General features: G+C 40.3%; 1 protein-coding gene across 5 annotated transcripts in view; it reads right to left on the reverse strand.

Annotated features, from left to right (window-relative positions):
* Window positions 1–12,318, reverse strand: part of sox6 (SRY-box transcription factor 6) — a 710,993-nt gene that overhangs the window by 282,017 nt on the left and 416,658 nt on the right. For all 5 annotated transcript variants that reach the window (XM_078549279.1, XM_078549274.1, XM_078549275.1 and 2 more), the window contains one exon: window positions 2,777–2,866. In XM_078549279.1, the coding sequence (XP_078405405.1) occupies window positions 2,777–2,866 (90 nt within the window). The remainder of the gene's footprint in view (window positions 1–2,776; window positions 2,867–12,318) is intronic.

The raw sequence follows: 12,318 nt of genomic DNA on the forward strand, positions 1-12,318 counted from the left end.
GAAACCCTTATGTGAAAGATGGAGTTCAGTGAGACCGGTTGGCTCATGGTGTGACAACCGTCTGGGGGAAGTTGAGGAGAGATCCATAGCATCTGTTGGGATGGCATCTGTCACTTGGTTTCAGACCGTGGTGTATCTGACCACAGGTCGCCTATTGGTTTACATGGACTGTGTACTTACTGTGAACATTAGAGTGTAAGATAGCTTTTGTAACTTGTGCTATCCTTACAAATTGGTATATATCTGTAAAGGTATTGGTGTGGGTGAAGGAGTACTGTAATATAATTCATCTTTTCTTGTTTAATAAATGTTTTATTCTTTTGTTCAAAATTCATCAGCTGACTCCTGTGACTCTGTTCAGTAGCCCCTCTCCACATATCTAAACAAAAAATAAAAGTTAAGATCTATCAAGCCGGGTTCCACCCTGGGATCGTAACAGCTTCATTCAATCACATATCCATCAAGCCTGTTGTTGGAAACTGAACACAAATTCTCTACTGGAGAGTGGGAAGCATTAGCCTGCATCTACACCTGTGAACATTGGCACCTGTGTCACTCTCCACACTGATCACCAAGTGCTAACTACATTGTTAGCCACGTCAAGATCTGGTCATCGACCTCTACACACCTACAGATAGTAAGATTGTCTTCATCAGTAAAATTCGAGGTTGAGTATCCCAGAGGTTCAATCAACTGAGTAGCTGGCATGCTTAGTTGTACTACTATCGCAGAATGCATTAACGATAGCAAAGCAACCTGCGACATTGAAGACTATGTGATTGCAGTGATTTCACATGTGGCTGCAAATCTTGTTCCACGAAAGAAGCTGAAAACAGAATGTGCAACAGACAACATACAGCAGAAAGTAAGCCAGAGCCTAAAAACTGAGTGGCCTCAAGAAATAGAGGAAGAACTGGTTCCATACTTTAAAGTATGCAATGAACTTGCATTGTTTGGTGACAACTGCATGGCATGTGGAACTCCAGAGGTTATCCTGAAAGCACAGCGGTGTTTATTGCATTTTGCCCATAAAGGACATCCAGGTGTTGTTAAGCTGAAACAACAATTCTATCAAGTAGTCTGGTGACCAACAATAAATCACTGCATAGAGAAGTTCATTAGAACTGTGTAGTTTGTACACTCAGCAAAAAATTTGTTAAACCCTATCCCACAACTCTACAACTGACCTCGTGGCCAACTAAATCATGACAGCAACTGCAAGTAGACATTTTTGGAGAAGTGCAAGCAGTCTCCTGTAATCAATGTTATTTTGTCTATGGTTCATGATCTACATAGCAAATGGCCAGAAATCACAACAAATTCAATAACCATCACTTCAGTCATTGATATTCAAAGCAAGCTGTTTACAAAATGGGGTTTACCGAAAACTATCACCACAGACAACGGACTGCGCTTTGTTTCCAATCAGTTCATGGAGTTCCTAGCACGTTATCGAATTCACTACCATCATGATACAACCTGCAATTGAACGGTGGTGTTGAACAATTCAACAGGACAATCAATGACAGTCCGAGAGCTAGAATGTCGGAGGAGAAAACGTTTGAATAATCTATATCCTACTTTGCATATGTCAATCCACCTCACATCTCTAATTAGAAAGACACTGGCAGAACTTATGACTGGTCGTAACTTTCACAAGCCATTGATCCTTCTTAATCCAAGCTATCCATCGAGAACATCAGCGCGAAAACAGAAGAAATCACAAAGCGACAAGGTAAAGGAAAAGCACAGTTCAACAAGCAAACATACAAAAGGGAACCACGATTTGAAGTTGGAGATTAGGTTTGGATTAAATGGCCAAATCGTGACACAGACTTGCATCATCTCTATCAGGGCCAAAGCAATCAAGCCATTGCTTGGTACCAACGCTTATCTGTATGAAAGTGGAGTACGAGATGCTTGATAGCGAGCAGACCAGGACATTTCAAGGACAGTAATTATGAGGATGTATTTCCTTTTCCGATGTTGATTGTCTGCCTCATCAAGTTGATCACCCAGAACCACAACCTCATTGTTTATGTTAGTATAATTTAAAATAAAGTCCTTTAGTTCTACAATTGTTCGGTGTTTGATTATGTGTGTCCAATGACTCTTCACTGTGTGCTGTGTGCTATTAGTTAAGCTTGGGTGTGGTGACTGAGAAACTGAAATGAAGGCGCGAAAAATATACGGTCCTCATAGTGACCAGGTTCGAGGGATTTTACCCTCACCCCCATTCCCTCCCATCCAATTACACATTAAAAAAGGGCCTTTATACAGGGAGACAAAATGCAAATTAATATGAAATGTGTCTAGGACATCAAAATTAGAAGTGCTTTACCTTATTCTAACAATAGTTTGTGGTATATATAGTTTGAATACCAACTGCATCACAGACCAATGCAATGATGAGTTACAGCTTGTACTACATGAGGTATTCTGAGCAAGTTTGACAAAAAGGTCCTGTAAGGTCATGTACTCAGGTGGAGTCACAGTGAAGCTTTTTCATTCAAATTCATAGCGGGTGTAAAAAATAGAAGTTTAGCTGTACATAAAGCACAAGTGTTATCGTCTAAGGCATTGAACTAACAAAGTGAAGTCCTTCCCCCCATCCCATTTCTATGAAGGATTTCAAGCCTCTTCCCTCTAATTAGTATGGAATTTGTTTAATTACCAAATCTAGTTTAACTAGTTGTTCCCTATTTTGTGTTGGAAAATTTTCCTCAGAATACTATTTGCCCTGAGAATCAAGCAACAATTCAAATTCAGCACGTACCTTTGATCTCACCAAGTATCTCCCCTGTATTGAGTCCAGCCATTTTCTCCTTCCAGTCCTTTGAGAGAAACTTCTCGACACAGGATGATTCTATGGAGTAAAATTATGACATATGAAGAAGGAACAATTCTGCTACCTAGTGAAAATATGCTGATCCCTTTGTGGAATAATGTATTATATTTGACTGGCATCTGCATTAATGAATAGCATACATATTGTGCCAACAAAATGAACATTTATTATCAATTAGTTACTAATCAGTAACTCCTCAAATTCCATTAATAATTACTAAAACTTTCATTCCATTTGGCCACATGTAAACAATGAGTTCACAGGCCCACAAAGCAAAGCAGCCTTTAGCTTGCACTGAATTGACAAGGCACATGATTGTTGGTCTGGGAACCAGAACACTGGCTGTAGTTGATTTAAAGCACAGTATTTGGGACAGATTGGAGCAGTTTTACCTGATCCAAACAGCTTGACCCCAACATTGGGAGCCCAAATAGAAATTGTTCCATTCCTCAGAACGAACAACCATCACCTCAACAAGCACACAAACTTTGCTTCTTCTTGCTGTTGTGTTTGATGTTTTAATCATGGAATGGTCCAAAGTGAAATGCATTATTCACAGTACTTGGTTACAAAATATTGTCCAGTGAGCTGGTAGTTGGAGCTATATTATTCTGCAAATTAAATCCTGAGAGGGCCTTTTTTTCCATTCATCATCACTTTCTATTTCCTATGCCAAGTCAGTTTTCAATCCAGCAAGTTAATTTGGCATTAATTCTATGAGCCTTGATCATTTTTGGAAGCCTTGTTTGTAGAACTTCCATCAAAATTCCTTCAGAAAATCCAAGTAAAGTGCACCTACTTGTTTAGTTACCTGCTCAAAGAATTCCAGTGAATTTGTGAGGCATGAACTATTGCCACTAAATTCATGATGACTATTCCTTATGGCTCCTTTATTCTTTACGTGAACATTGATAGCATCTCATAAAATGCTCTCAACCATTTTTTCCATTATGAATGTTAAGTGAACTTGTCTGTAATTCCCCAAATCATCTCTTGCTCTTTTTTTTATATTGGGAATAACATTTACGATTCCCTCAACCTAAGCCACAGACAGTGAAAGAGAGAGAGAGTGATTGCAAAAATATTAACCAGAACCTCATTCATTTCCTTAAGGATTCTAGAGCGCATCCCATCTGCTCCAGGTGCCCTGTACACATTTAATTCTTCAAGTTTCTTTATTACACATGCTTTACTAATATCTACATATGTTACAGATTGCTAAGCCAAAATAACTGGATCTGAAATTTGGCCACAGTTTTCATTTGTGAAAATGGACATGAAGAATTAAGTTAACATATCAGCCATTTCCTGATCCTCCATAATATTTCTATCCCAGTTATCTCTTAAAAGCACTATCTGCTCTTTCTCATTCCTTTCACATCTTATATGGCCAAAAAATGTCTTTGGGTTCCTCTTGTTCCTTTCTACTGCTTTTATTCTGATCATTTACCTTTTTCCATATTCATTTTAATAAGCCTCAAATGACATTACATCAATCCACACTACTTTATAATCTGCTAATTTAAGCCTGGGAAATAAGACTACAGATATCATCCAACTTTCAGCATCTCAAATGAGCAGCAAATCTTCATGCATGAGCCTGGTTGGTGATTGTCAGCAGACTATTCAACTGTTAAGGTCATCACAGCGGTAATTAATCCTGTCCTGGCCCAACATCCACGCGTGCATACATTTCCTTGCAGTTAAAAAAAAGCAGTAGGATCACTTTGCTGATTTTTCCACCTCCCAAACCCTTTGTAATGCCCCAACTCCAACCCCAAATAAGTGTTTCTCATATTTCCTAAAATAATTAGCCTTTAGGTTTCTCTTGACCTCCTCAGTGAGCTGGAATAATCTTGACCTTGTTATTTTTTCTTGTTGGGATATACTTACTTTCTTTAAGGAACACTTCCAAAGACAAAAATCAATTTTTCTTCTGACATATTGCTTCCAAGTTTAACTTTCCCTCTAATCCTCCCTATTTCTCTTTTTCTGCATCAATTTGCAAAGCATAATCAACAGTTTGTTGGCTCACCACTCATTTGTTGCAAATGAGATTTTTTTGGAATTTTAAGAATTAAAGGGATTTCACCACAGACTTGTTCACCTTTGAGTCCAAGTTAACTTTGCACCTCTTCAAGGTCTGTAGTTAAATTGTAGGTCCAGTACAGTTTTTCACTGTAAAGTTGTTGTTAACTCAACATGGGTTTGAGTGCAGTAGCAATTGCTATTAGAAAGATAAAACCCTGGTTTATGATGTAGCAGATCTGAGTAGACTCTGAAGTGACTCATTCACTTAATTCATTCAAAGTTACATCCACACTTTGGAATCAGAATAGTTCCAGAAGCCTGGAACGTTTGGAAAATATGTTGAGAAAGTAAAAGTTTTTAACCTTTCTGAAGTGCAGGCACACGGATATTAAAATCAGCATTTTGAGTGTGTGAGAAAGAAAATATTGTGAATGCTGGAAATCTGACAATAAAACAGAAAATGCTGGAAATACTCAGCAGCATCTGCAGAGAGAAAAACCAAAATTAACGAAAACAAAATTTGGCAGAAATTTTTGCTCGGTGGGCGGGCAGGCTCGAGTGTGAAATGACGCGGGTTGACTTCGGCCAAGTGTGCCGACATCAACGTGCAGTCGCGTGATAGTTCAGTTGGCGGGCACATGCTGGAGTCGGCAGCCTGCCCGCTGACAATTAAAAGGCCTAGTAAGGCCATTAAATAATCAATTAACTTAATTTTTTTGTTGCCCGTCCAACCTAACGGTTGGCAGGCAGGCGAAAAGGCCAAACCGCCTTTGCATTTTTTGGAAACCTCATCCACAGGCGGGATGAGGTGTCCGAAAGCAAAAAAATATGTTTTACAATTGAATTAATAACACGTCCCTGCTCATGTGACAGAGAGGCAACATGTTTTGTTACATTTTTATTTTTGTTACTTTTTTCAAACAACACTTCATCTCCCTGAGGTAGCTCTGTACCTCAGGGGGATTATGAAGCGCTCAATCACACACATGTGCCAAGTTCGTGCTCAGCCCACTCGTCCTCCTCCGCCCACCACCCCCCCCAAAACATGCAGCCTTAATTGGCCCACCCGCGTGAAATCGCAGTCCAGTGAGAATTGCGGGCGGCGTTCGGTTTCCCGACCGCTCCCGCCGAGCCCGCCCGCCAAGGGAAAAATTCTGCCCATTAGCTCCCTTTTTCTCTCCATTGATGTTGCCTGACTTGCTGAGTGTTTCCAGTATTTTCTGTTTTTAGTCTAGTTTTGTTTTCACTTTTTGAAGTTTGTCTTATTTTTGATGCAAACATCAACAAATACTAACATGCAAATTAGTGGCAGGAGTAGGCCAGTCGGCTCCTCGAGCCTGCTCTGCCATTCAATAAGATCACAGCTGATCTGAATGTAACCTCAACCCCATATTACTGTTTACCCCCAATAACCTTTCACCCCCTTGTTAATCAAGAATCTATCTAGCTCTGCCTTAAAAATATTCAAAGGCTCTGCTTCCATCACCTTTTGAGGAAGAGAGCTCCAAAGACTCACAACCCTCTGAGAGAAAAAATTTCTCCTCATCTGTCTTAAATGAGCGACTCCTTATTTTGAAACAGTGACCCCTAGTTCTAGATTCTCCCACAAGAGGAAGCATCCCCTCCACATCCACCCTGTCAAGACACACTCGGCATCTTAAGGGTCTCAATTAAATCACCTATTACTCTTTTAAATTTCAGTGGATACAAGCGTAACCAGTCCAGCCTTTCCTCATAGGACAACCATAGGATATTCCTGGTATTAGTCTAGCAAACCTTCTCTGAACTGCTTCTAACGCATTTACATCTTTCTTTAAATAAGGAGACCAATACTGTACACAATACTCCAGATGTGGTCTCACCAATGCCCTGTACAACTGAAGCATAATCTCCCTACTTTTGTAATCAATTCCCCTCACAATAAATGATAACATTCTACTAGCTTTCCTAATTGCCTGCTGTGCCTGCATACTAACCGTTTGTGATTCATACACTAGGACACCCAGGTCCCTCTGAATCTCAGAGCTCTGCAATCTCTCACCATTTAGATAATAAGCTTTTTTTTAATTCTTTTTGCCAAAATGAACAATTTCACATTTGCCCACATTATACTCCATTTGCCAAATCTTTGCCCACTCACTTAACCTATCTATGTCACTTTACAGCCTCCTTAGGTCTTCTTCACAATTTACTTTCCTCCCTATCTTTGTTTCGTCAGCAAAATTAGCAACCATTCCTTTGGTCCCTTCATCCAAGTCATTATATAAATTGTAAAAAGTTGAAGTCCCAGTACTGATCCCTGTGGCACACCTCTCGTCACATCCTGCCAACCAGAAAAAGACCCATTTATGCCAACTCTCTGCTTCCCGTTAGCCATCCAATCTTCTATCCATGCCAAACTTTGTTCACTCTTTTCTTATTTATATATCTATAGAAACTCTGACTCTCCGTCTTTATGTTACTAGCTAGCTTTCTCTCATACTCAGATTTTTCCCTCCTTATTAACCTTTTTGTCATTCTTTGCTGTTCTTTATATTCTTTCCAATCTTCTGACCTGCCACCCGTCCTTGTGTAATTATCTGTTTTTTCTTTACGTTTGATACTGTCTTTAACTTTTTTTAGTTAACCATGGATAGTGGCCCCTCCCCTTGGAATTGTTCTTTCTCATTGGAATGTATTAGCATTAAATATCAGCATAGATGATACAAAAAACCCCTGACTGTTGGAATCCATTGCCATACTTATTTTTAAAAAGTTTACAAACAACCATCTCTTGTCCCATCCCTAATTTTCTCTCCTGAAGCATTGATCCTTGCTGGGCATGAGTTTGCCCAGTGCTTCCAGGCACCCTAATGATAATTTCCCATATCTAAACCTAGGCCGTGAACGTTTGCAGACTAGTCAGCCTCTGATGAATTCAAACTCAAACCTATTCACACCCAATATCTGCATGCACATTTCAGCAGCAATCAATGTAAAGTGATTAGGAGTTTGAATCCTGACTGATTCCTTTTCCCCTTTCCCTACCCAGGCAGATCAAAGGCAAATGCACTGTTCCTACACAAGACCTAAGTGAGATCAGCCAACAGCAAAAATTTGCACTTCCATAGCACCTTTAACATAAAGAAAGTTCTGAATCACTTCACAGGTGGGCATAAGGAAAATTGATGTTGAGTCAGAAAAGCAGAGGTTAGGAATGGTGACCAAAGGTTTAGTCAAAGAGATGAACTATGTGAAAGTTTTTGAAAAAGAAGCTCAAGGTGGAGAGTTTTAGAGGGGTATTCCAGAGAGTAGAACACAGGGGGACTAAAGGCTCTACCACCAATGGAGGGGTGGAAAGAAAGAGGGAATGCACAGCAGGTCAAAGTCTGAGGAACAGAGTGAGGAGGTGAATGCAAATAGGACTGGAGCAAGTTGCGGAGGTAGGATGAGGGTGAGGCCATGCAGGGATTCGAAGATGAGGGATGCAGATTTTAAATTTCATGCCTCAGGGAAGGCAACGTATGTTGGTGAGGACAGAGGTTATAGACAAGCAGGAGAATACAAGGGCTTGATTTTCAATGCGGGATTGGGAACCTGCTCCCAGGATAATTTCCAGGTCTCAACCCCACCCAATTATTGGCACTGAGCACTGCGAGAGGCAGGAGATGCCTGCTAGTGCAGCAGGGTCAAAAGCAGACAGCAGTCATGACAGGGCCTGCTGCTGCCTTGCACAGGAAGGGAGACAGGAATTCAGAGGACCAGAAGCCTCAACACTCAGAGAATTTGCCAAATGCCTAGCCAGTATTGCTTCCAATTTCACAGCGAAAGCCCTGGTGGCAAAATTTTTTCAGGTTTTAAAATAACTTTGCAGCTCCCCACATTGAATCCAACTGCTGTGCACCGTAGTGCAGCAGAATGTTTGGGTTTGGCAATTTCCAGTTTGAAAATCACCTCCTGACCTTCCTCAGCCCGTTAAAAAGCTTCTCAAGAAGTTTAATGAGCAGTTAATTGGAGGCAAGCGGGCTCCTGTTTCCCTCCACCCCACCGCTCTCCCTTTGAAAATTGTGTCGCATTCTGGAGGCATCAGGATCCAGTAACACCCTCAGGCAATGCAATTTTCAATGCGCAGCCGCAGCACTACTCACCCCCTTCTGTAATTAAAAACTCAGCCCCATGTGTCAGAGGTCTGCATGAATTTAAGTTTATGAGAGTAACAGGAAGGACAGTCAGCAACAAGAGTAAGTGAGACTAGGGGTGACAATGGGTTTCAGCAATGGATGGACAAAGGTTGAGAGGACTGGAAGTAGATGCAATTTTTGTGCAAGGGATATGGGTCACAATCTAAGCTCAGGGCCAATTAAGACACCAAGGGTAAAAACAGCGTAACTCAACCTGAAACAATGGCCAAGAAGTTAAGGAATTGGTGGCAAGGGGGCAGAGTTTATGGTGGGTAGCCCAAGACAATGCCTTTGGTCTTCCAGGACTGAACTGAAGGAAGTTGCGACTCTTCCAAGTCTGAATATCTGACAGTCACCTCTGTGGTAGAGGTGATTGAGGGATTAATGAAATTTGGCGCAGGGTATCATCAGCATGTGAAAGCTAACCCCATGCCTACAGATGATAATACCACAGATCAGGGATCAAACCTGGCACCTTTTTTAATCTGGATCAGTACCAACAACACTGAACTACCTGGTACCTTGTTTATTTCCAAACAGTGCTGTTAAATTTTATCATTTCATTTTCTTCTTTAAGCATTTGTATTTGTATGGCCATCCTATTTCCCCTATCACTGTAAGCATTAGAATTGGTATGCAGTTTTATGTCATGTGACTAGAGGAGGCACTTTACAGAAAAATATCAGTGATTATATTTTTATAATAAAAATTTTTAGTCCTTCAATTTTGGGAAAATCACAATCATTTGGAAAGAAGAAAAATAATATTATTTGGATCATTCTGTCACTGTCACCTTTTTGATGCAGTTTGCAGTTTATTCAAAGAAGAAGAGTTATCTTTGGCTGACAGCTTTAGAAAGGTGGATCAGAAGACTGTCTGCACTGATAAGCAACACTACAAAGTAAACGTAAAAGCAAGCACTAGGTAAAAGATGACATGAAGTACACACTATCAGCATCCAGCAATGAAAACAATTAACATCTCTTCCCACTGTAATGAATCAGGCCAGGAATTGCTGGAATTCCGCTTTCTGTCGCAAGGACAATGATAAAGAGCATGTTGCTAACAATCAGACCCTGGGCTCTGAAGTCTTCTTCGAAGCTGGGGGTCAGCTTGTTCTCATCAAGTTGAACTTTTTCTTGTGCAGTCTTGCGTAGTTTTTTTGACAGCACAGATCAGTGCTGGGACCCAGACATGGAAAACTAAAGACAGAAGATCAAAGCGTGCTTAGCAAGGCTGGTGTGCCTCCCCATTAAAAAATACATGCAATATTGCATAAATAAATTGACTCGCTGAGTTTTATCCCTGTGGGGTGGCTCTGGTAGGCAGCCTGGGCCTATAAATCTGGAAGAAGCAATATCTGGTAACAATTGCGATCTGTATTTGTCTTGCTCCATTTTGATATGAGAGGCTACAATGTTCAAAGCAAAGCAACAACCTTGTTATGCAGCAAGAATTGGACTTCCAGAAAGAGAAAATAATGGTAGTGAGTTGGATCCCTGTTTTGCATCATTTAATTTATACACTTACAAATATAGCCAATACACCAAACATATCTAATCTTTGCTTTTAATCTCCATTCTCAAAAGAAAAAACAAAGCAATAATGTAAGTCTTTCATTTTCAAAATGGGGTAAAGAAGAAAACTTGGAGCATTTCTGATATAACGAGCTATGTCTCCTTCACTAATCAAGAACCCAATATAAAAATAGCCTTCACTAGAGTGGGTAAATCTGACATTCTGACATTTGGCACTGATAATTACCACCTTTATCCATATGACAACATTCACTGCCCTCCAAAATTAAATCATTCTGCAAAGTGTTTTGAGGCATTTTCACAACATGCTAAGGTGCTCTCAAAACATAAAGCATTTCATTTCTTCTTTTGTTTCTCCTCAGATGATTGTCAGCACCTCCAAGAACTGTAGGAGTAAAGGCAGAAATGCAGTCTGGTCAAAGTGATGGCACCTCATCAATTAAGTATAGGTGAGCATCAGCAGAAGACTCTCTGGGCAGAATTTTACGGCCCCGTTTCGGCGGGGACAGGGCCGTAAAATGCGGCGAGACATTCTAAACCTCATTGGCTTCGGCAGGAACGTAAAATCCCGCTGCCGTAAAATTTCGCCCTCTCTTCATAATATCACCCTTAGTCTAAGATCCTGTGGCCTTTTGTGTAATAGTTTATGGTTTCCTTGCTAATTCAAAAACTCGAAAACAGATCATTCACAACATAATGGGTGGAGATGACAGCATTCTACAAGGCAAACTTAAAACTCACCAGCCTTTTGGTTTCAAATTGATTGTGATGACCTTCCAAAGTGAAGGTGAAACACCTCAAAGTAAAGGGACAGGTCAAATCCATGGCCTCAAATATCCTCAAATATTTGTAATCACTGGCACCAGCAAACAGGATTACAGGATTAGTCACCAACATCAAACATGTCATTTCCGGTTCAATCTATGCTTGAGAAAGGGAAATCCATCTTATTTCAGCTGCTAATGGTTAGTGCTTTGTATACTCCAGCTAACAAGTGAACAAGTGAATGCTGAGAGTTAACCACCATGGATTTTTAAAGATATTGAATGGTCAATAGCTATCTTAGTATTGTATAGCAAGCTTTGCCTTGGTGCAGAAACTATACAAAGCATTATGCATGAACAGCAGTGTGCAATTTGAGCTGTAAACATGATCTGGCCCAGGCACAGGAACCACAGATGGGACTTTGCAGTCCTTCTTGAAACTGTAGCCATCAATTTATTCCTGGCTTTACAATCTGATCTCTTATATTCTACTTGAAGAGAAGATAGTATCCAAACTTATGGAATCTCAGCACTAACATTATGATCAAACTTTTGCACTGGATCCTGATTGCAATGTCTGAAGTGATCAATTCAGAATTGCAATGCAATAAGATTCACAAGGAAACATTTCAAAATAAAAGCAAAATACGGCAGACACTGGGAATCTGAAATAAAAACAGAAAGTACTGGAAAAACTCAGCAGGTCTGGCAGCATCGCAACAAAGAAGAATCATATTGGACTCAAAACATTAACTCTATTTCTCACTCCACAGATGCTGCCAGACACGCTGAACTTTCCCAGCACTGTTAATGTTTCAAAATGTTTGATCCACAATTGAGGTTTATATGTTGGTGAATTTTAAGGCCATTCCATAATAAAAACCATGCACCAAATGATTTTTTTTCTCCGTTTAGGAGATTGGCACTATACTTCCAGCCTTCATGTCTTGCTCTCCTGTTTATTTGTTTACTCAGTG

This window comes from Cetorhinus maximus, chromosome 9 (assembly GCF_964194155.1).
Source record: "Cetorhinus maximus chromosome 9, sCetMax3.hap1.1, whole genome shotgun sequence".
Lineage (NCBI taxonomy): Eukaryota > Metazoa > Chordata > Chondrichthyes > Lamniformes > Cetorhinidae > Cetorhinus > Cetorhinus maximus.